The sequence below is a fragment of the Hoplias malabaricus genome, chromosome X2 (genome assembly GCF_029633855.1).
Source record: "Hoplias malabaricus isolate fHopMal1 chromosome X2, fHopMal1.hap1, whole genome shotgun sequence".
NCBI lineage: Eukaryota > Metazoa > Chordata > Actinopteri > Characiformes > Erythrinidae > Hoplias > Hoplias malabaricus.
The window spans coordinates 34,130,531-34,151,842 of NC_089819.1; the positions used below are offsets into that span (position 1 = coordinate 34,130,531).

Genomic DNA, 21,312 nt, shown 5'->3' on the forward strand with positions numbered 1-21,312 from the left:
CTTCTAACTTTCCAGCTCGTGCCAGTGAGGACCTTAATATTTCATCTCTCGGCTAGCAACAGCACCTCACCCTGCCTCCTATGGTACTGTTCGCACTGATTCCTCCAGGTGCTGTGGACCTTCAACCTGTCCTCATATCTTCTGTTTTAAACTCGCTCCCGCCTCCACCCCGTCTCCACCCTTTTCTCATATTCATTTATCCAACGGGGGGGTCTGGCTTCATACGCATTCATAAGCCACCCTGAACTCTTCCCCAAAAACTTCTCAGTTCACCTCCTCATTTCAGCCTCTACAGGCGTGGTCTGTACTAGCAAAATCCCTGTGTGAAGCACCTGCACTGGTATTCCTAACATTGACAGGCCATTCACTCTGTCAATGAAAGAGGTGGCTTCAAGACAGCCATATTGACACAAGATCATGGTGGTGAGCAATGTCCAGTGGGTTATTACTCAGCAAAATTGGACCACATAGCTCTGGGTTTTGGGCCATGTTTGAGAGCTGTCCAAGCAGTTTATTTGACAGTAAAAATGGCGGCTGGACTGGTGCCTGACCAAAAGCTAACATTGAAATTGTCCTCATGCTGTTCTTGCTCTGTTGACAATGAGCAGAGCCACTCAAGTAACCACAAGCAGATGGGGAAATTGTTTAGTGGTCTTGGAAGCATCCCACATTATCCAGTGTGTTCAACCCTTCCACTTTGATGATGCCTGGACAGGTCGACAACCATGAGTGCGAAGAATTTGTGACAACACTGGAAGTGGACCAGCACATCAAAGAACCACCTTTGTAAAATGCTGACTTCACACTTTTCACTAATGATTCTTCCACAATTGAAGATGAGGTGAGACGAGCTGGATGGCCAGTGACATCAGAAGTGGATATCCTGGCAAAAGGTCAAGTGCCACCAGGAACATCATCAGATCAACAAGCTGAACTGAAAGCTCTAACTGAAGCATGTAAACTGGCGAAAGACCACACTGCCAACATTTACACCGATTCCTGTTATGTTTTATTAAACTACCACTGCAGGAACAACCGTGCAAAATGGACAATCAGTCCAAGAAATTTAGGAAGCATTAAGACTGCCCATAGAAGTCACAGTCTTAAAGGTCAGACACAAATGAAATTACATCTACAGCTCGAGGAAATGCACTAGCAGATGCCACTGCAAAACTCACTGCCAGAGAGGGAGACACCAACAATGAACATGGTGGCAATGACAATGGAAACACGAATAAAGACAACACCAAAGTCTGTCTGTCCTAAACTCAAACAAGACAAGGAAATTCAAGCTATTTCTGATATCAAACAGTTGTAATAGGATGCACCAAGAAAGGAAGTTTGGAGCTGGATGGAGAATGGTGTCAAGTTACATAAAGATGCAATCTGGCGACATGGGACACGCCTAGTGCCTCTGGAATGTCTGCTTCCCTACCTAGCAACTCACTTGCTCACACATGTGGCGGTTGACAAAATGACTCAACGTTTCAATCAAGTCTGGTGGAACCCGAAGTTTAGAGCACATCATGTTCTTCAAAGCTCTGCTACATGTGAAAAAACAATCCTGGCACAAGGGGTGCAAACATTTGCTGTGTAATAACCTGCCCCACCTGATACATTCAGACATCTTCAAATTGATTAAATCACTCTGCCAAAATGTGGAAGGTTTCAAGACGTCTTACAGGTTGTGGACAATTTCTCAAGGTATGTGGAATATTATTTTTCCAACAAGATGGGGAATGGCAAGCTATACAGCAAAGTGTTAGTGAAAGACATCATCCCAAGATGAGGCCTTCCAGACCCAATTGATTCTGATCAAGGAACACACTTCACATGCACGGTGTGTAGTGAAGTAAGTTGAATGCTGAATATCCGCTGGGCATTTCACTGTCCTTACTGTCCTCAAGCCTCAGGTCAGATGGAAAGAATGTGCCATCAAGGAACGCAAAAATGCATCAGGAAGACATTCCACTGTCTGAAGCCCTTCCAGCAGTACTTTGTATCATCTGTGCCACTCACAACAAGGAAACTGGCTTGAGTCCATTTGAGGTAATTACTGGATGACCAATGTCACTAGGAACTATTGATCTGTGCAAAGCTGGTGTCCACCTCTGACGTTTTGATTAAATACTGTGAAGCTCTTAGCAGTGTGGTCCAACAAGTAGAATGTCAAGTTCATGATGCATGGGAAGAGCCACCTCAAGGGGGACATAGTTTAGTGCCAGGTCAATGGGTAATGGTGCATAAACCTCAAAGAATGGCTCTTGAAACTAACTGGGAAGGCCCTTATCAAGTTTTGTTGATAACAAATGCAGCCGCAATGTTAAAAGGAAAAGATAAATGACTTCCTAACTAGATCAAGTTTGGGCAGTATGCCAGTCAGAGTCTGGAAACAGAACCAGCATTCTTATGGCTGGGGGTTGCTAGAAGGATGAAGATACATTATGTACACTCACAAGACGAGGGCTCATTATGTCCCACTGCTGGTATATTAGTCTACTCTATCTATCATCTACTGTAATATATTCCAGTTTGTGTGTCCCTGCTCAATAGCCCTGTGATTAGTTTTGATCCTGGCAGAGCACCTGAAGAAGCAGTCAAGATTTGGCATTTTCTGCTTACCTACTATGGAGCCATCTGCATGTATCAGACACCTGTGTGGTGTACAATCCCTAATGATGGCACTGGGCCTACATGGCCTTTAATTAAAACTGTTTGTTATAAGCCCTTCATCACAAGGTTATACAATACCAGCAAAATGTGGGGCTCTTGTGCAGAACAGGGAGACGGGTACATATATGAGATGACCAAACACGTGGCCTGCTGTGGATTTTCCTCTATCCAGCTGTTTCCAAATATAGTGAGATCTTCTGTGAATATTCCTGGAACACACCCATCAAAGCACAAGATTAAATTCTACCCTTCAATTTAACTCGAAAAAAAAAAAAAGAATGTCTAAGGGCAATCTCTTAGAAAGTCAGGACTACCTGCACCCATGAATGCAGAGACAAACTATGGATGCAGCAACTTTTTTTCATTAATAAGCACATGAAGATAATGGTGTAGATGGTAATAGTTTGGTGTTAAGTTGTAACTATTCACAAATGCAATGTTGCTTGCCTAGTTAAATATAATATTCAGTTTCTGTAACTTCAACCGATGTTGCAATATTAGGGTTATTTTCCCAAAAAACAATAGGATAAAATTAACTCGTTTTTACTTTCTGACCTGCTATGTCAGACAGAGTATGTGCAGACATCTCCCTGCATCTCCCATCAGGTCATAACATTCACTATTACAGATCTAGGAATTAGACATGTCCTCTGCACATACATATATCTATTCCTGACAATTTCTAAACATACTGAGTGTGAAGCAAACTAGAAGTAAATTAATTAGTGTTTTACACTATTACTTGCTAAATGCTACACAAATTTCAGTGGTAGGTTAAAAAAAATTACTGATCAGATTTGTACAGTACTTCTGTTAAAATACAAAGAAATTGTTGTCTGATGTTGTATGCAGGACAGAAACTTGCCATAACTGGTCTTTAGTTCATCTTGAATGTCTGCATTGAAATTGCCGCACAATCCACAGGTCCGTCCCACAAATTCTGGACTCAGCTTGATGTAGACTGAGCTATTAAGTCCATGCCATGCCAATGTGAATCCGCGAGGTTGTGATACTAGGATATAGTCAGCAATCCGCTCCAGTTCAATATCATGGATATTATGAGGCAGCGTCACACTACAGAACAAATATGAATATAATATATAGAGTGAGACTCAAATATACCTATTATTTTCAGTCTCTGTCCAGTGCTATTACACCACGCAGTACATATTTGCTTTGCAAGCACTGCAATTACAGTTTAGTATTTTGAAGTGGTCCATGTTACTGTGCTTTTGCAAATGTGTGATTGTATATAAATAAGGATACAATAGGGTTGAATGTTCAAAACACACTCTCCTTATTCAACTATTGATAAGATTTAAATCTTAACTATTGAAATTCTTCTAACATGACAAAAACAGATCTCCTGTCCTGAACTTTACTCATCCTCATTAATGTTGAAACTAGGGGTGGACGATATAATATTGTTCATGATAATATGGGTATGTTTTTTAATACTATAAGACTTTTGTCATATCACGATAGTGACGTAAGTGCTAGCTAACGCAGGCGCATGAACATGATTTGGGCTCAAGTTAGAGCTAGGGGTCTTTCAATCTGATTACATTTAAAACAGTCCACAAATGTCCCGTCCAGCTCTCATGTTTTTCTCTCTCAATCCACCTACCAACGTGAGTTTTTGGACTGTGGGAGGAAACTGGAGCACCTGGAGGAAACCCACGCCAACACAGGGAGAACACACCAAACTCCTAACAGACAGTCACCCAGAGCGGGACTTGAACCCACAACCTCCAGGTCCATGGAGCTGTGTGACTACGACACTACCTGCTGTGCCATCCCCCTGCAAGATAATACTAATTTAAAAATGTTACAAATATATAGCTTCCAGCAGGATTCAAACCCAGGTCTGTCAGGGTGATAGGCCAATACCCAACCAAGTGAGCTACCAGATATTATGAGATTAGACCCAAACACTAAGCAGGCAGTAGTTGAACAAAGGTGAGTAAAACAATAGAAAATTATTTAATTTGTATGTTTTTATACATTCATTCATTATAAAGAGAGAAAGAAATATTTTTGAAGAGAACCAAGAATTAACCACTCTCATAAAGAATGATGTGATCTCATCTCAAATGAGATTTGAACCCAGGTCATCATGGTAAATGTCTGCTAATGGTAAAAAAAACGCTAAAAGGAAACATGATGTAACACAGAGGTAAACAAGCCCCTATCCCAAATTTCTTGGAACATGTTCCAGGCCACAAATTCAAAATGATTTAATATTTGCAAAAAAAACAAAAACAAAAAAAGTTTATCCATTTTGTCACGCTCCGTCCTGTCATGTCTGTTTTCCCCGCCCGGCTCTGTTTGTTATTGTCCATGTCTCTGCCCTTGTCCCGCCTTTGTTCCGCCTCCTTGTCCGTCCTCCTCATTATCTGTCTCAGGTGTGTCTTGTCTGTGTCATGTATTTAAGTTCCCTTGTCTCATTTCTTGTCTGTCGGACATTCGTTTCATTCCTCTAGTCATGTTCCTCTTCCAATGTTGCTGTGTCATGTTACCCAGACCAGTCTGTCTGTCTCAGTTGTTTCCTTTGTCATGTTATTACGTTTGCTCTAGCCCTCCGTGTTTAGTTTCTGATTTAGCACTATGTTTATGTTTAGTGTTAGCTATCTGTGTTTATTTACCTTTCTGGGTCTTAGTGAAGTATCTATGTCTAGGTCTCTGTCAAACATCTGTCTAGGTCTTTAGTCTGTCTGTATTTCCTGTTTGCTATAGTTCTCCGTTTTAGGTTTAGTTTGTCAAGCTCTTTGTATTTTAGTTTAGCCTGCTTAGCTCCCTTTGTCTGTCTCTGTTAGCTCCCTGTGTGTTGCCTTTCTTTTAAAGTCTCTGTTTTGTTATAGTCTTTTGTTAATAAAGTATTTGTGTGCGTCCACCCCTGTGAGACCGCCATCCATGATTCCTGACAGAATGACTGACCCACTAAAGGACGCAGCTAACATGGCCATGTCACTGGATAAAGCCATTAAAATAGCAGAGGAATTACTGGCCATATGGGTGGGTGATCAACCTGCTATTTTTGCAATCCTTCCTGGGAGTACCTGCGGAGTTTGAAGGAGGTCCCAACTGTAAGGGATTTATACTGCAGATATATTTTGAATATTTGACCTGTCCTACTCCTCCTGAATTTATCCAGGTCATGTTTATGAAATCTCTCCTTAGAGGAGAGGCGTTACGGTGGTCAGAAAAATTAATTAAGGAAAATGCCCAGGATCTTACTGTAGAGACATTTTTTGAACTCTTAAACAAGAGATTCTCCCGTTCTGCTCCCGAGGATTACCCCCTCAGGTCCGAGGAAATATTTTGGGAGGAGGTTGAGGGTAGGGGATGTTAGCCTCAAACTGCTGGACATGGGAGGTGAGGCTAACAGGGGAGCATCTCCGGGGGAACTACGGTTGAAGAAGTCCCTCAAGACTGCGTCCATCAGTCCCCCTAAACCTGCAATAACTCCAGCACGTGCCCAGCGAGCAGCACAAGCCCCTGCCTCTGTGGACGTCTCCGCTCCTGTTCCTGAGATGGTGGTGAACCCCGCCACTCCTGTCCCTGCGAAGGCGGCTTCCACAGCTGCTCCTGTCCCTGAGAAGGTGGCTTCCACAGCTGCTCCTGTCCCCGCGAAGGCGGCAACCGCTGCTCCTGTCTGTGTGAAGGCGGCGAACCCAGCCACTCCTGTCCCCAAGAATGTGGATTCCACGGCCGCTCCTGTCCCCGAGAATGTGGCATCCATGGCCACTCCTGTTCCCGAGTAGGCATCTTCCATGGCCGCTCCTGTCCCTGTGAAGGCGGTCACCCAGGCTGCTCCTGTCCCTGAGAAAGCGGCTTCCTCAGCCGCACCTGCTCCAGAGAAAGCGGCGTCCCCCGCCGCTTCTGTTCCAGCGAAGGCGGCCACCCAGGCCGCTTCTGCACCCGTGACTGTGGCCCCGGCCGCTTCTGCACCCGTGACTGTAGATCGGCTCCAAGGACTTCGGGGCCGATCCCCAGAGTTGTCCTCAGACTGGCTTCTCGGACATCCCCATAGACTTCGTCCAGTCCTGGGCACCTCCGTTTTGATTCCTCTGTCTGTTCTCTATCCAAGTCCCTGTACCTGTGTCTGCCTTTGTGTCTGTTCCTGTCCCTGTCACCGTGTTCGTGTCTGTCCCCGTGAACGTCCTGGTCCCTGTTCCCCTGGCAAGTCCTGTCCAGTCCCCGTTGCTATCCAGTACCTTGTCTCCTGTCTTGTCTCCAGTCCAGTCCCCGTTTCAACCGTCTGTCTTGGCCCAAGTCCAGTCCCCTGTTCAGTCCCAGTACCCAGTTCTGTCACCTGTCCTGTCTCCATTCCAGTCCCCAGTCTTTAATCAAACCCTGTCCCCTGTCCAGTCACCTTCTTCTGTCCAGCCTTCTGTCTCTAGTCCCGTTCTGTCCCCAAAGTTGTCTCCATTGTCTACGCCTGTCCAGTCTTGATCCCCATCCAGTATCCAGCCCCATGTCCAACACCCTGTCCTGTCACATGCCACTGTCCAATCTTCTGTCTCTGGTTCTGTCCTGTCCTCAGTCTTGTCTCCCTTTCCTAATACTGTCCTGTCCCCAGTCATGTCTCCCTCACCTACATCTGTTCTGTCTCAGTCCCCGTCCAGAGTTCAAGCCCAGTCTCCTGTCTCGTATAATGCTCTGTCTCAAGATCAGTCCAAGTACCTGGCCTAAGTCCCGTCTTCTGTCCTGTCTCCCGTCCAGTGTCATGTCCAATGTCAAGCACCCTGTCCAGTCACCTGCTCCTGTCCAGTCTCATGTGTCCACTCCCGTCCTGTCTAGTCCTTTCCAGTCCCAAGTCCTGTCTCCTGTTCCCTTTTATCAGTCACCTGTTCAGTCCCCTGTCTGCTCTCCGATTTTGTCTCCAGTCCGTCACCCTCTTCATTCCAGTGCTTCATTACCCGTCTCTAGTTCTGTCTTGTACCAAGTTTCTTCTCCTGTTTCCACCCTTTGTCAGTCTCCTGTCCTGAGTTCAGTCCCCAGTTTCCGGTCCTGTCAAGTCCCCAGCTCCATTTCCTGTGTCTGTTCCTGTCTTGTCCTGAGTCCTGTCTCCTGTTGGTTTGTTGTTTTGTTTTCCATGCCCTCTCCTGTGCCAGCTCCTGGGGGGTTTAGGTGTACGCGCCCCGGGAGTTGCGCGTTCAGGGTGGTGGGCATCTGTCACGCCCTCGTCCTGTCATGTCTGTTTGCCCGCAATGTGCTCTCTGTTTGTTATTGCCCTTGTTCCGCCTCCTTGTCCGTCCTCCTTGTTATCTGTCTCAGGTGTGTCTTGTCTGTGTCATGTATTTAAGTTCCCTTGTCTCACTACTTGTTTGTCGGTCATTCGTTTCATTCCTCTAGTCATCTTCCTCTTCCAATGTTGCTGTGTTGTGTTACCCAGTCCGGTCTGTCTCTCTCAGTCATGTCCTTTGTCATGTTATTAAGTCTGTCTGTCTTGTTTGCTCTAGCCCTCTGTGTTTAGTTTCTGATTTAGCACTGTGTTTATGTTTAGCGTTAGCTATCTGTGTTTATTTACCTTTCTAGGTCTTAGTGAAGCTCTGTCTAGGTCTCTGTCAAATATCTCTGCCTAGGTCTTTAGTCTGTCTGTCTTTCCTGTTTGCTTTAGTTCTCCGTTTTAGGTTTAGTCTGTCCAGCTCTTTGTATTTTAGTTTAGCCTGCTTAGCTCCCTTTGTCTGTCTCTGTTAGCTCCCTGTGTGTTGCCTTTCTGTTAAAGTCTCTGTTTTGTTATAGTCTTTTGTTAATAAAGTATTTGTGTTTTAGCGTGTGCGTCCGCCTCCGTCAGTTCACCACCCGTGATTCCTGACACATTTGAATATTACATATTTTGTCTTTGTATTCAATTGAATATAGGTTGAAGGGTATTTGCAAATCATCATATTATGTTTTTATTTATGTTTTACACAATGCTCCAACTTCATTGGAATCATCAGGTCATTTGGACATTAAACACTTAATACACATGAACCATTCTGCTCTAAACACAGACTATCAATCTGTGGCAGATGCTGGTCTTTCAAGGAGGGGAAGCTCAATTTCGGTCTACATCATAAAATGTGTTGGTTTATTTATACGTAAATTCTACCCTCTGTTCCTTTTCAAGAAAATGATCTGTGACCCTGTCGTACCAACAAGGTGTCTTTTCCAGGGACTTGACTAGTGTCCTCTCAATGGCCAGCAGAGCTAGGCTGCTTAAACAGCCTTGGCCCATGTGAAGTGTGTCCGCCTGTGAGTGCTGGACAGAAACTGCGATAGAATTCAGAAAGAGTGATAGAAGTCAGTCTCCAAACACAAGCTGCTACAAAAAACCCCACCAGAAATAAAAGCTTGATTTGTCGCTAGTCGTTTTTAAAAAAGAAAATGCCGCTAAGAGGAATGAAAATGTAATGCTCTCACGGATCTCTGCACCAAAGGATCGCTCATTTCGCTGTCAATCAAAAAGGGATTCAGCCTCAGACAGATCATCCAATCATCTGCAGAAGCTGAGCGTCCAGGCCAGTCGAGGCCAGCCCACTGCCCCATAGACCCCCAGAGACGCTGAGCATCCGATGGGAGGGACAAAGCCCAGCATTTATCCAATGATTTGTCTCGTTTCACTGCACTTCGCTGCTTCGCTATTGAACTCTGTTTAAAGCACTGTGAAGCTGCAGGAATGATTGGGAGGAAAGCTGCGTCTTTACCAGTGATAAGAAGCTGATTCTGAACAAAAGATGAGCGCGTTGTAGTGAATATTTATTCAATGACATGTAAACACAACAGTATATATTTTATAACTTATTTTTTGACATTTTAGGGGAAGCTAGGGGAAGGAACAGTCACTTTTCATTTGACTGTATATTTGTACCTGTTTCAAATTCTATGTGACAAATAAAAAAATGTTGAATCTTTAATCTTTACACACTAACTTAACACCATTTCTCTAACATTGTTCTTCTTTTCTTCTTAATGTTGTCTTTGATTAGACCGAGAGAGCATTTATAGCTTGAGTGCTTGGTTCTTATGGGCCATTCGCCCTCATGAGAAAAGCTATTGTTCTGGTTGGTTAGTGAGCATAGAGGAAGCTTTAGGTTCCTTGTGATTGTTTGAAACCCATAGGCTGTATCTCAATACACAGGCAATACAAGTGAGTTATTTTTTTATTCTGGTCCCAAGCGCAACATGAATTCACCAGTTTAATCATTCAATCATTGTCTGTAAATGCTCATCAAGTTCAGGGTCACGGCGGGTTCAGAGCCCATTCAGAATCACTGGGCGCAATCACCTGTGGACAGTTTTGAGTCGCCAATCCACCTACCAACAGCATCATATATGTTTAAATTTCATCAACGCAGGATCATACACATGCATAATATTTGTCTTTAGATATACAAGTACATGAAAAAAGAGACCCCTGCCAAATTATCAGTTTCTCGATGGGTATGAGTTTGGCCAGGCTGAGCAGTTTTGTTTTATATGAACTAATGGCAACATTTATTTCAAATTCCAAATAGAAATACTGCATTTTAGACCATCTGTTGTTTTTTTTAGAAAATTACTAATGCTCCAAATGACAAAACATACAGAATGCTACATATTGCATGCTTTCCACCAGTTTTTTACATTGCTGTTGGTTAATGTTATGCCACTCCTGGCATAACAGACTCCTTCTGTCTTCCTCTTGATCACATTCCAGAGGTTTTCAATGGCCTACCCAGGTTTCCGTCTAACCATGACCAGGTGTTGGAAAAAGCTGAAAATTGTACTCATCTGAGAAAATGACCTTACTCCAGTCCTCTACAGTCCAATCCTTATTGTCTTTTGCAAACTTCAGTCTGGCTCTTCCTTGCTTCTTTTTGACCAAGGGCTTTTATTCTAACTTTGCATGATTTCAGCCCAGCTTCCAGAAGCGTGTCTCGAACTGTCCTTGCTGTGCAGTTCCCCCCAGCTGCCACTTGCCTTTTATTTTTTGTAGGTCACTTGATGTCATTTTATGATTAAGTCACATTCGAATGAGGTGGTGCTCATCACTTTTAGTAGAGAGTTGTTTTAGACCTCTGCCAGTCTGTAGCTTTGTTGTCCCATGTTTTTGCTGCTTGACCTTGTACTTATGTAGTGGAGGTAGGACAGATGTGCTGATCACCTTCAAGATTATGGATTATTCAAATCATTTGATCAAGTAAACTGAGATTGTCACCCCGCTCTCCAAAATCCACTAGCACACACGTCCTCTCTGTAATGACTGCCATAAAACCACCTCCACATGCACGCAAACACATATAGTCTGTTTTGGAGATCAGATACTCATAAAACTCCCTTTCCAATTTAACCCTGTGATGTTCACGAGAAGATTCATCCATACACTAAAGGGTCTGTACACACTGCTTATGACCATCAGACCATCATTAGACCATCAGATAGCTCTTTTAAATCAGTCATGATTTCTAAACCATTTGTCACCCTAACTGTCAGACCTAATCTAGGAAACAGATCAGCAGATGGCTCAAAGGAGAATAAGTCGACCACCCTCTCAAGGCTCCTCTAAAGAAAACCATTGAAAGCTCTAAGATATAAAAGAGGTTTTGTCCACTAAGCAAAATTAGATTCAATTCATGTGGAACTCCAGACTCAGATCACATGATGGTCACACTCATTCTCCAGGTGCAGCAGCCAATCAGAGAACAGCTCCCTCTCAAGTGGGAGAAACCACGCCAACTAGAAAACAGTCAGGCAGCCAACAGATAAGTGAGTCAAAAAAGAGTCAAACGTGAGTAGAACGTGAGTCAAAAAGAGTCGTAGAGAAAAACAATGTGAGAACAAGAGAACAAGTGAGAACAAGAGAAGTGAGAAGTGAGAACAAGATCTAGAACTAAGCTCTGGCACTGACTCCAACTCACTTAGAGAAAGAAAATAAAAGAGCCCTGACTCCCAATCACTCTGAGGAAAGACGCACCAAGATCACCAAGGACTCATCTGAGAACTGACCAAGGGATGCTCTGATCAGGTCTAGGATTGAGCTTACATTTAGATATACTGAGCATCAGATATTTAAGCCTTTTTAGAAATAACTCCGTCAGTGTCAGCCTTAACTTGTTTTCTTATTTGTTGTTTTGTTTTCTTGTATTGACCAGTCAAAGCATTTTTACTAATGGCTGATCAAAGCAGGTGAAACTTATTTTTGGCCAAAATAAGGACTCACTCCTGAGATTAGTAAATAGATAAGATTCTGAACTCAACTCTGAACTTGATCAATGAGGCATCTCCAGACGTGCCTGTTCAGGAGATTTTCCACACAGAATAGCTACATCATGAGTCCGTCTAGACAAGGAATCCCAACTAAATCACCCTGCTCAGAAGAATGCTGGAAACGGCCTGCTCATATTGGAGGGAATCCCTCCTCAACAACACCATACTCAGCCGCACCCACAGTGGGGACAGGAAAGAGCCCAGGGCTTGGATACCATGCTTCAACTGGGACAGAGTTGCTGTATCCATCGGTTGGTTAAACAATGTCACAGTAAGCCTCAGATCTAATTTTCAGAGCTGATGTCTAATTAGTCCCTGGGTAAACTTCTACTTTAACCACTAGTTAACTTACATTAGAGTTAGATCATATTTAGTCACACTATCTGTATCACCTAGAAACTAATAAGACTCATGAGATGGATTTCATCTGCATTGATCCCAGTTTGTGAGGTTATAACCATTGTGCTATTTCTAACAAGTGATTATTGTTTCTTTACAATAAAGCATAATTTATAATTTGAAGTATTTTTGTTGTATAAGACTGTTCATTAAGATGAAAATTTAAACCCACAATCTAGCGGGGAATTTTAACCACATTTATGATAAATTATTAATATTATTATTGTCTAAAAAGATAATAATAATAATAATAATAATCACCATCAACATCATCATCATCCATAGTTAATAACCACAATTAAGCATAAATAATCTAAATACTGTTCCCACGCTACACTTGTGAAATTAGGTTTTTGAAATTTTCAAGATGGAAGCAAACTGGCACTCACTGTATTCCTCTCCCAGTAAACCTACAATTACCTTTTCTTTTCCTCATTAAGAACCTTTCTTTTTAATGCTTTTGGCATTGTCTATAGTTGTATTATGACTGCACTTATTTTTGGGTAGTTCTAGCACTGCTTTTTGCATCTTTTTTGCACTAGTTTTATAACATGTGAATAGTGATGACAGCAGCGGTGTTTTTTATGCTGATGCTCATTAGAAAAGGATTTTGTTCAGGTGATCAGCATCTCAAAGTAGAATGAAATGTGTCTGTGATGGTATTCAACAAACACTTGAGTAGTCTCTTATTTTTTTTCAGAGCTGTGAAGTATTGTTTTCCAGACTGTCCATTTGGTCCATACTGGTTTCTCTGAGTTTCCATTCTGTATGCTTGAATTTGACTGAAATGAAAATTCTTTACCCACAAGTGATATCAGTCTATTCATTACACAATGTTCTGTTGCTAAAAATGGGAAGGTTTTTAATGTTGAAAATATCAAAAAGCTCTCTATAGGCTCATACAGATGTGAAAGCAAGGTCAATCTGGTCCTAATTTAAAGCAACAGGACTCTTCTTTGCAGTGAATGCATGTGAGGGTGTTAAGTCACATGATTGACCCCTTCTGGTGATAATGTTTGACCTCCTGATTGTCACAAGGATTTCCTGTGGGGAAGAGATGGGCTGTTTGTTTTAAAAGGCTCTGGTTATCAGTTTGTTTAGTTTTAAGGCCATAAACCATGAAACAGGGAGGAACTGTCAGGTATTTATGGTGAGGGCAACACATTTAGGTGCCTTAGGACATTATCCTTAAAAAAATTCTCAAGGGTAGATGTTTAAAGAGTGCCAAAATTATTGCTTCAGAGTCTGGATAGGGTTTTCTATGATGGTCATAAACAGGGGCAGATGCCAGAGAGAATATTCATGTGCCTGTTTATGACTTTCACATCTCAAACTGGTGACCATGGAATTCCAGCTTGAGGTTAAAAAGGGAGAGAGTTCAGATCCTGTCTCACCCATGTGGGTTGAATTAATCCATGATCATAAATGCGATCTGCTGTCGGCCCACCGCTATGCTGCTATTGGCCTGGTGCGTCAAGGTTTTGTTCTGATGACTCTTGCATGAAGACCATATTTGTGCAGGTGTTGCTGAACAGTAGAACAATGTAACACATTTCCAGAGACTGCTAAATCTTCCTGAATGTCTTTTGCAATCAAGGGTTTGTTTCTGATTTGCCTTACTAGCAATCCTACGAGCAGCACTCTCTGAAATTTTTCTTGGTCTTCCAGACTTTATTTTGTCCTCCTTCCTGTTAACTGCCATTTCTTAATTACATTTCGACCTGAGGAAATGGCGACCTTAAAACATTTTGCTATGATTTTGCTTTGAACGCCTTTTGCTGCATTGTGGACTTCAACCATTTAGATTTTTAGCATGCTAGGCAGCTGTTTTTGACACTAATACCTATGGCAGCTGTTTTAACACTAATATTGACCATGGGCGCCCAATCTGTTGCATGCCACTGTATATAATCAATATTTGTTTTCACAGAAGACATCAACGCATGTTCTGCTGTTGTCTAAATATATAGACAAAAATATGATAAAAAGTAACTTATTTCTCAGAAAAAAAGACATAAATCTTCACCTGATGGTGCTGCCAGACAACTGGCAGTGCTGACAAACAACTGATAGAGATGAAAAGAGATGTTGTAGCGTGGTAAAAGTATTTGACTTATTTCTGCTTAATTGTGGTTATTAATTATAAATTATTATTATTATTAATTTTAGATAATAACAATATTAATAATTCATCAAAAAATTGGATACTCTTCATGCTAGAATGTGTTTTTTCCGGATCTTCAGACTTCAGTGACAGGTTCTATACACAATATTACTTCAAATCAAAGAACACTTTATTGGAAAGAAATAATTCATTTAATAGACATAGCACAATTATTATAACCTCACAAATGGGGATCAATGCAGATGAAACCCTTCTTATGAGTCTACTCAGTGGCTAGGCTATATTGCTTGTGTGACTAATATGATCTAATCTAATGAAGGTTAACCTGTGATTAAATTGTAAGTTTACCAAGGGACTAATTAGACATCAGCTCTGAAAATTATATCTGAGGCTTACTTTGACGCAGTTCTAATCAACCAATGGGCACAGCGATTCAGTCACAGTTTCAGCAGAGGGTCCAGGCCCTGGCTCGGTTCTGTCCTCACAGTGGAAGCAGCTGAGGATGGGCTTGCTAAGGAGGTGTTACTTCCAGGATGAGCAGGATGCTTCCGGAGTCCTTGGAGCAGGGTGATGTAAGTTGGGATTTCCTGAGGGAATCACTGGTCCTGTCCTGGTTGTGAATTCCCCGAAAGGGTGCGCTGAACGATGCCTCATTTTTGGTCAAGTTCAGAGGTGGCGTCTGAAAATCCTATGAACGTGAAGGTGAAATTCCTATATTAACTATTTACTAATCTCAGGGGTGATTCTTTATTCTGGCCAAAAATAAGTTTCACCTGCTTTGATCAGCCATATGTAAAAATGCCTTGACTGGGCAATAAAAGAAAAACAACAAACAAACAATAGTAAATTGAGCATGGTGCTGACAGAGTTATTTCTAAAGGTTTAAATATCTGACACAGAACGCTAAAATTGACCAGAGCATCCCCTGTCCAGTTCTAAGATTGGTCCTTGTTCTCAGAGTCTTTCTCAGAATGAGCGGGAGCCAGCACTCTCTTCTAGTCTTTTTTTTTCTTTGTTGAACCGATATAGCGCCTCCGTTCAGTGACTCAGACCTATTTCAACTGTTTCTTTTCTGAAAGCGACTCCTTTTCTATTTAGCGCCGTTACACCCACTTGAGAGGTAGCTGTTCTCTGAATGGCTACTGGTTTGGGAAGTACACGTGACCATCTCAAGTTCCCCAGAGATCAAGTTTTACCTCTGCTGCGGTGAATAAAACATCGTGTATATTTGAGCGTTAATTCCTTTCTTGAGTTAATACATCAAGTATATTGATGTAGGTACATAAACAAATTCTAGTAATTAGAGATTAATTAGCATTCTTTTAAATTGAGAAAGGAATTGGTCTTCTTGTTTGCTGAAATTCATATAAATTCATGCAGACATGGTTAGTATATGCGATCTTCCTTAGATTAAGTCAGAACATTAGTTTGACAAATGTTCTTTGGAGAGTTCTGAGTTTATCAGGTGATAGCTTTAGTGTCCATTTCCAGGATTACTTGGCTGATTTAAAAGAGCTATCTGCTGGCCTAATGGTGGTCTGGTGGTCACAAACCTTTTTGGGAACATCCCAGGGTCAAACTGGTAAGGGGGTTTCATGACTTTCTGGTCTCCAAACAGACTATGTGTGTGTGGGGGTAGTTTCATGGTGGTCATCATAGCTCACCCTGAGAAACGTAGAATTCCTCTTGACCATAAAAATGGAAAGCCAGAGGGCGAATTCTTTAATTTCTCAATCACCAGGTCTGGATGATCCATAATCTTGAAAAGGTTCAGCATACCTTCCCCTACATTCCCCTCCTTTATTTGCAGTTTTGTGGTCCAGTAGGGAGCATGGAGCTGCAAAAAGATTGCTGTGGAGGGAAGTGAGATCAGCAAACACATTCACATCCATTTTCAAAGCTGATGTCTTCATATCCGTGTGTATGGGTGCATATTAAGTGTCATTGCTTGTGTAATGAAGGAATTCTAATTACTTATGGGTAGGTCTTGTTCAAATGCTACCTTGAGGACTGGTTCTTAGATATTGCCCTCGGCTTCATATCTAAACTCTGAGGGCCCACCTCTCTGGGCTCTCTTATGTCTAACAAACTTAACCATTTTATCATACCAAGTTTCTAATTTGCTCTGTAGGGCTTGAGTGTGTTTGAAATAGAACCCAGCTATACCAAAGGTTAAAAGATATATTAATCCTACCAGTGCAACTAGCAAGGTGTCTGGAGTGGACCATGCATAGGTGACAGGCTGTACTGACCAGAGGGGTTGAGACAACGGCGGGATAAAATTGAAATTCCACATAAACATGTATATAACTCTGCGAGATTTTATCCTAGAAAAAAATACAACATACCTCGGAAACCTTGAAGGGTCTACTTTCCAACTATATATAGGATGAAACGATATATATATTTATATTCTTGTGAGAGAAGCGTAAACAACAACCGGCACATTTTTGAGGCACAAGCTTTTTTGTTCCGCCCATAGACGCGTTCTGCCATTCATATGTTAACACTATGGTAATTCAGCAGCTGCTAGTGGAGGATTATTGGCTGATAATTTGCATGAAAACGCCCATTCGCTTGTTATAAACAGAGAGCACATGTAGGGGAATTGTTTTCGTGGAGCTTCGTCATGGCGCACTCACGGTTAACAGCTGCGGAGGCACTGCTACACATCCAGGAGAGCTTTGCTTTGGAAAGTGAAGAGGATGTCAGCTCGTCTGACGAAAGCGGGGAGGACAGTGACGAAGAAAGACTTTATTTTGAGAAGCGGATTGATCCCAAGGAGGTGTGATAGGTAAGTGAAATATTTTCTTTCAAATGAAACAAACCCACGCTTTGCGCTTACTGTGTACACTCCGCGAATTCCGGGTAAATTAAAATAAAGAATAAATTAAATAAGTATTACTTTGTATATGAAAGCATAAATGAATGTAAAAAAAAAACATGTAAGATGTATAATTTATGTAAGAACGAGTTCATTAATGCTTATGTAAATACACTGAATGCTGCTGTTGTGTAAACGGCACATTCAAATGTAGCCTGTTGCTAATCTGAGTGTGAATGGCATGTTGTACATTAGTATGCGAGGCTCCAGTACCATAAGTGTGGCTTATTGTCATGCTATAATGTGTAAATGGCTGTATATGTTTAGCCTAGTGTGGTAATGTAATGTGTAAATGGCCTGTGTGAATGTGATAGTGTCATCCTATGTAGCTTGTTATGCTATGTACTGATATGTAAATTTTTGTAACTGCTCAGAAGACAATTACTATGCTATACATAGGTCATATGTAAGTACTTTATTTGAAATACAAGTCATTAGTTGTAGTGACTGTTGGCATGTATAGATAATCTTTGTAACTGCTCAAAAGAGAGTTTCTCACATTTATTATTATTTTTCTTTCAGAAATGTGGAAAATATTCCACCTCCAGGCAAAAGAAAACGTCGTCGGCCCAGTCTGCAACCACCAACACGTAGGGCAGGAGCTCATGGTCCTTCCACATCTGCACTGTAAGTTTAGCATTTTGCTATACATAGGTCATGTGTAAATACTGTACTTGAAATATTAGTAAATATTTGTAGAAGCTGCTGGAATTTATACTGATATGTAAATCTTTGTTACTGCTCAGAAAACAATTGCTCACATTTCTTATTATTTTTCAGAAATGTGGAAAATATTCCACCTCCAGGCAAAAGACAACGTCGTCGGCCCAGTCTGCAACCACCAACACGTAGGGCAGGAGCACATGGTCCTTCCACATCTGCACTGTAAGTTTAGCATTTTGCTATACATAGGTCATGTGTAAATACTGTATTTGAAATATTAGTAAATATTTGTAGGAGCTGCTGGAATTTATACCAATATGTAAATCTTTCTTACTGCTCACAGGGCAACTACTCACATTTCACATTTATTGTTTTTCAGTGTACAGCCACCATCATGGGAAAATGAAGTAGTTGAGGATGTCTGTCCACCACCACTGCGCTTTCTTCCTGCAAGGGAGCCTGGTGTTCAACTGAGGAAAGGGGACTGCTACACACCCCTATCCCTCTTCAAGTTGTTCTTTCCAAAGGATGCTGTGGAAGTCCTCTGCCGGAACACAAACAAGCAAGCTGCCAAGAACATTGCAAGAGGTGCAAAATACAGATGGCTGGACGTTGACGTTGCTGAATTTTACAAGTACATTGGACTCATAATCTACATGTCCATGGTCAATTTGAAGCACATCTCTGACTTCTGGCGTAAAAGCAATATCTTCTCCATCCATTTCCCATCAACAGTGATGTCAAGGGACAGGTACCGGTCAATATCCTGGAACATACACATGAGTGATCCAGATGAGGACAGACTAAATGATGCCAAGAGGGGAACATCAGAGCATGACAGACTGTTCCGTTGCAAACCTCTGATGAACACAGTACAGAATGCCTGCCAAGTCATTCTACCATCCACACAGGAATCTTGCTGTGGATGAACGCATGGTGCCTTGCAGAGGACACACCAGCATGACACAGTACATGAAGGACAAACCTACAAAGTGGGGTTTCAAGTTGTTTGTTCTTGCAGACTCCAGCAATGGTTACACTGTGGACTTCTCTGTGTACACTGGAAAGAACAACTTCCCCACTGGCCAGGGACTCTCTTATGACTCTGTCATGTCCTTGGTTGACAAGAGTTTTTTGGGGTCTGGGTACCATGTGTACATGGATAATTTCTATACAAGCCCAAAGCTTTTTAAAGACTTGTATGCCTGTAAGTTTGGTGCTTGTGGAACATACAGAGAGTCCAGGAAAGACTGCCCTCGTACTACTGTCAATGCCCTAACAAAGAAGTCACCAAGAGGAACTTTCCACTGGATAAGAGATGGTCCTCTTCTCTTTGTGAAGTGGATGGACACGCGAGAGGTAGCAATTTGCTCTACCATCCACACAGCTTTCAAAGGGGATACAGTTCAAAGGAGAGTAAAATCCAAACTGGGAATCTGGACCACAGAGTTCTTTCCATGCCCAACACCATTGATTGAATACAACAAGTTCATGGGAGGTGTGGATTTGTCAGACCAGCTGATCCAGTATTACACAACTCAGCACAAAACTTTGAAGTGGTACAGAAAACTGTTTCTTCACTTCTTGGACATTGCTGCTACCAATGCCTACATTCTCCACAAACAACTTATGCAGCAGGACAGCCTGACCCACAAGGCATTCATGGAAGAGCTTGTTGAACAGCTGTGTGGTATGGAAAATGAGCCCCCTGCAAAACCAGCCAGTGGTCTTCATTTGCCGATTCCTGGGAGTGATGTCACTAACCAAAGTATGAAAGCTACTGCTGGCCGAAAGACCTGTGCATACTGCAGGAAGCACAGGGAAAAGCAAACAAAAACTCCATGGAAGTGTGAACAGTGTGATGTCTACCTTTGCATGCAGCCAGACAGAAACTGTTTTAGAGACTGGCATCTTTTGTTGAACTGACTCATACATATATACACACACAAGGATATGTATCTATCTATCTATCTATCTATCTATCAATATGACTATCTTTAGTATATTATCACTATCTTTACATTTATTTTGCCAGTTATTTATTTTTTTGTTTTTATTGCTTGTTTAGTTCTTTTTTTTCCCAATAAACTGTGATAAACTGTGACCATCTGCCTCTGATCTCTTCTCTTTTGACAGCTGTGGCGGTGACAGCTAATGGGCCATTCATTAGGCAGTGGGGTGGGGACCTCGCACCTCGGTTTTCGCACCTATCTTCATGCATATGCAATGTAGGAACCAGTGACTGAGAAAAACAGAGTGTCACCTCACATTTGTTATGTCCTAAGTATAAAATTACATACAATTTATGAAAAGTAGAATCAGCAGTGTGTTGCCAAGACCCGTGTTCACAAAGTTTTGACCTCAAAGGTCCCGGTGAGAAATGTTTAGAATGTGTTTTTTCACAGTATATCAGCACTTCTAAAAATAGGTTTTTGGAAAGTCTAAGTTTAGAGTAAATTTAATCAAAATATAGATGTATGACACTCTTACTGATTCAACATTGTTGTTGCAGAGATAGTTCTGAAAAATCTATGTGTAACACTTTGAGAAAAAATAATTTCAGATGCGTACAATTTGTAAAACAATCAAGGCATGTCAGACTACACCAGAGTGTCTGAAAACCCCTCAGACTCCAGGGGGTTAAGGGTGCTATCAATGGGGGTTAGGTCAATGACTTGAATTCCCTCATATTCTAGGCGAGTTAGTGTTTTGACATCTAGCTCGATGGTCTGTTTGGAGAAGAAATCTGAGACTTTTATGTCACTCTCATATTGGTCAGGGTTCAGATGATACAGTGCCAGGTGTCCCACATGTAGGATTGCGTTAACGGGGACGTCTACCCAAAAAGTCTGGCTAGGCAGGTGTACCCTTTCTGAGGTGTTATGCTGAGGGCCTCTCTTAAGGTAGTGTTAACCAACTAACGTTTTCCAACAATCTCAGCTTGGGTACTGGTTACCAAATGTTGGGGTGTGACCACCACCGGGCACTTGGTATTACTCATTACAGGCTTAAGGCCACAGATTCCATTCGTGCTGTCACGAATAAAAGGTTTGCTTGGACATAAGTAGTGGATGTCTTTGGTGAGTGTGCACATAAGCAAGTTAGGTACCAAGTATAGTATAGGGTTATCATCTTGGTATGCTACAAGAAGTGTTGTCTTTACTCAAACATAGGCAGAATCCTGCCAGAACCCAATGTTAACAACATCTTTCAAATGGTAGATATTTTCGGGCACAATTATGGGAAGGTTAATGATGAATGCTAAGTCTCTGTCTTGGGGATTGGTAGCTTACTCTGTCCTTCTAGATCCATTCCGGATTGGATTGCAAAT

At 41.9% G+C, this 21,312-nt stretch overlaps 1 protein-coding gene across 1 annotated transcript in view; it reads right to left on the minus strand.

Annotated features, from left to right (window-relative positions):
* The window catches only part of LOC136676794 (otogelin-like), a 474,914-nt gene that overhangs the window by 430,425 nt on the left and 23,177 nt on the right, over window positions 1-21,312 (minus strand). Inside the window, exons 8-9 of the mRNA XM_066654019.1 lie at window positions 3,539-3,747; window positions 2,752-2,882 (exon numbers count right to left, since the gene is read on the minus strand). Coding sequence (XP_066510116.1) covers window positions 2,752-2,882; window positions 3,539-3,747 — 340 coding nt within the window. The remainder of the gene's footprint in view (window positions 1-2,751; window positions 2,883-3,538; window positions 3,748-21,312) is intronic.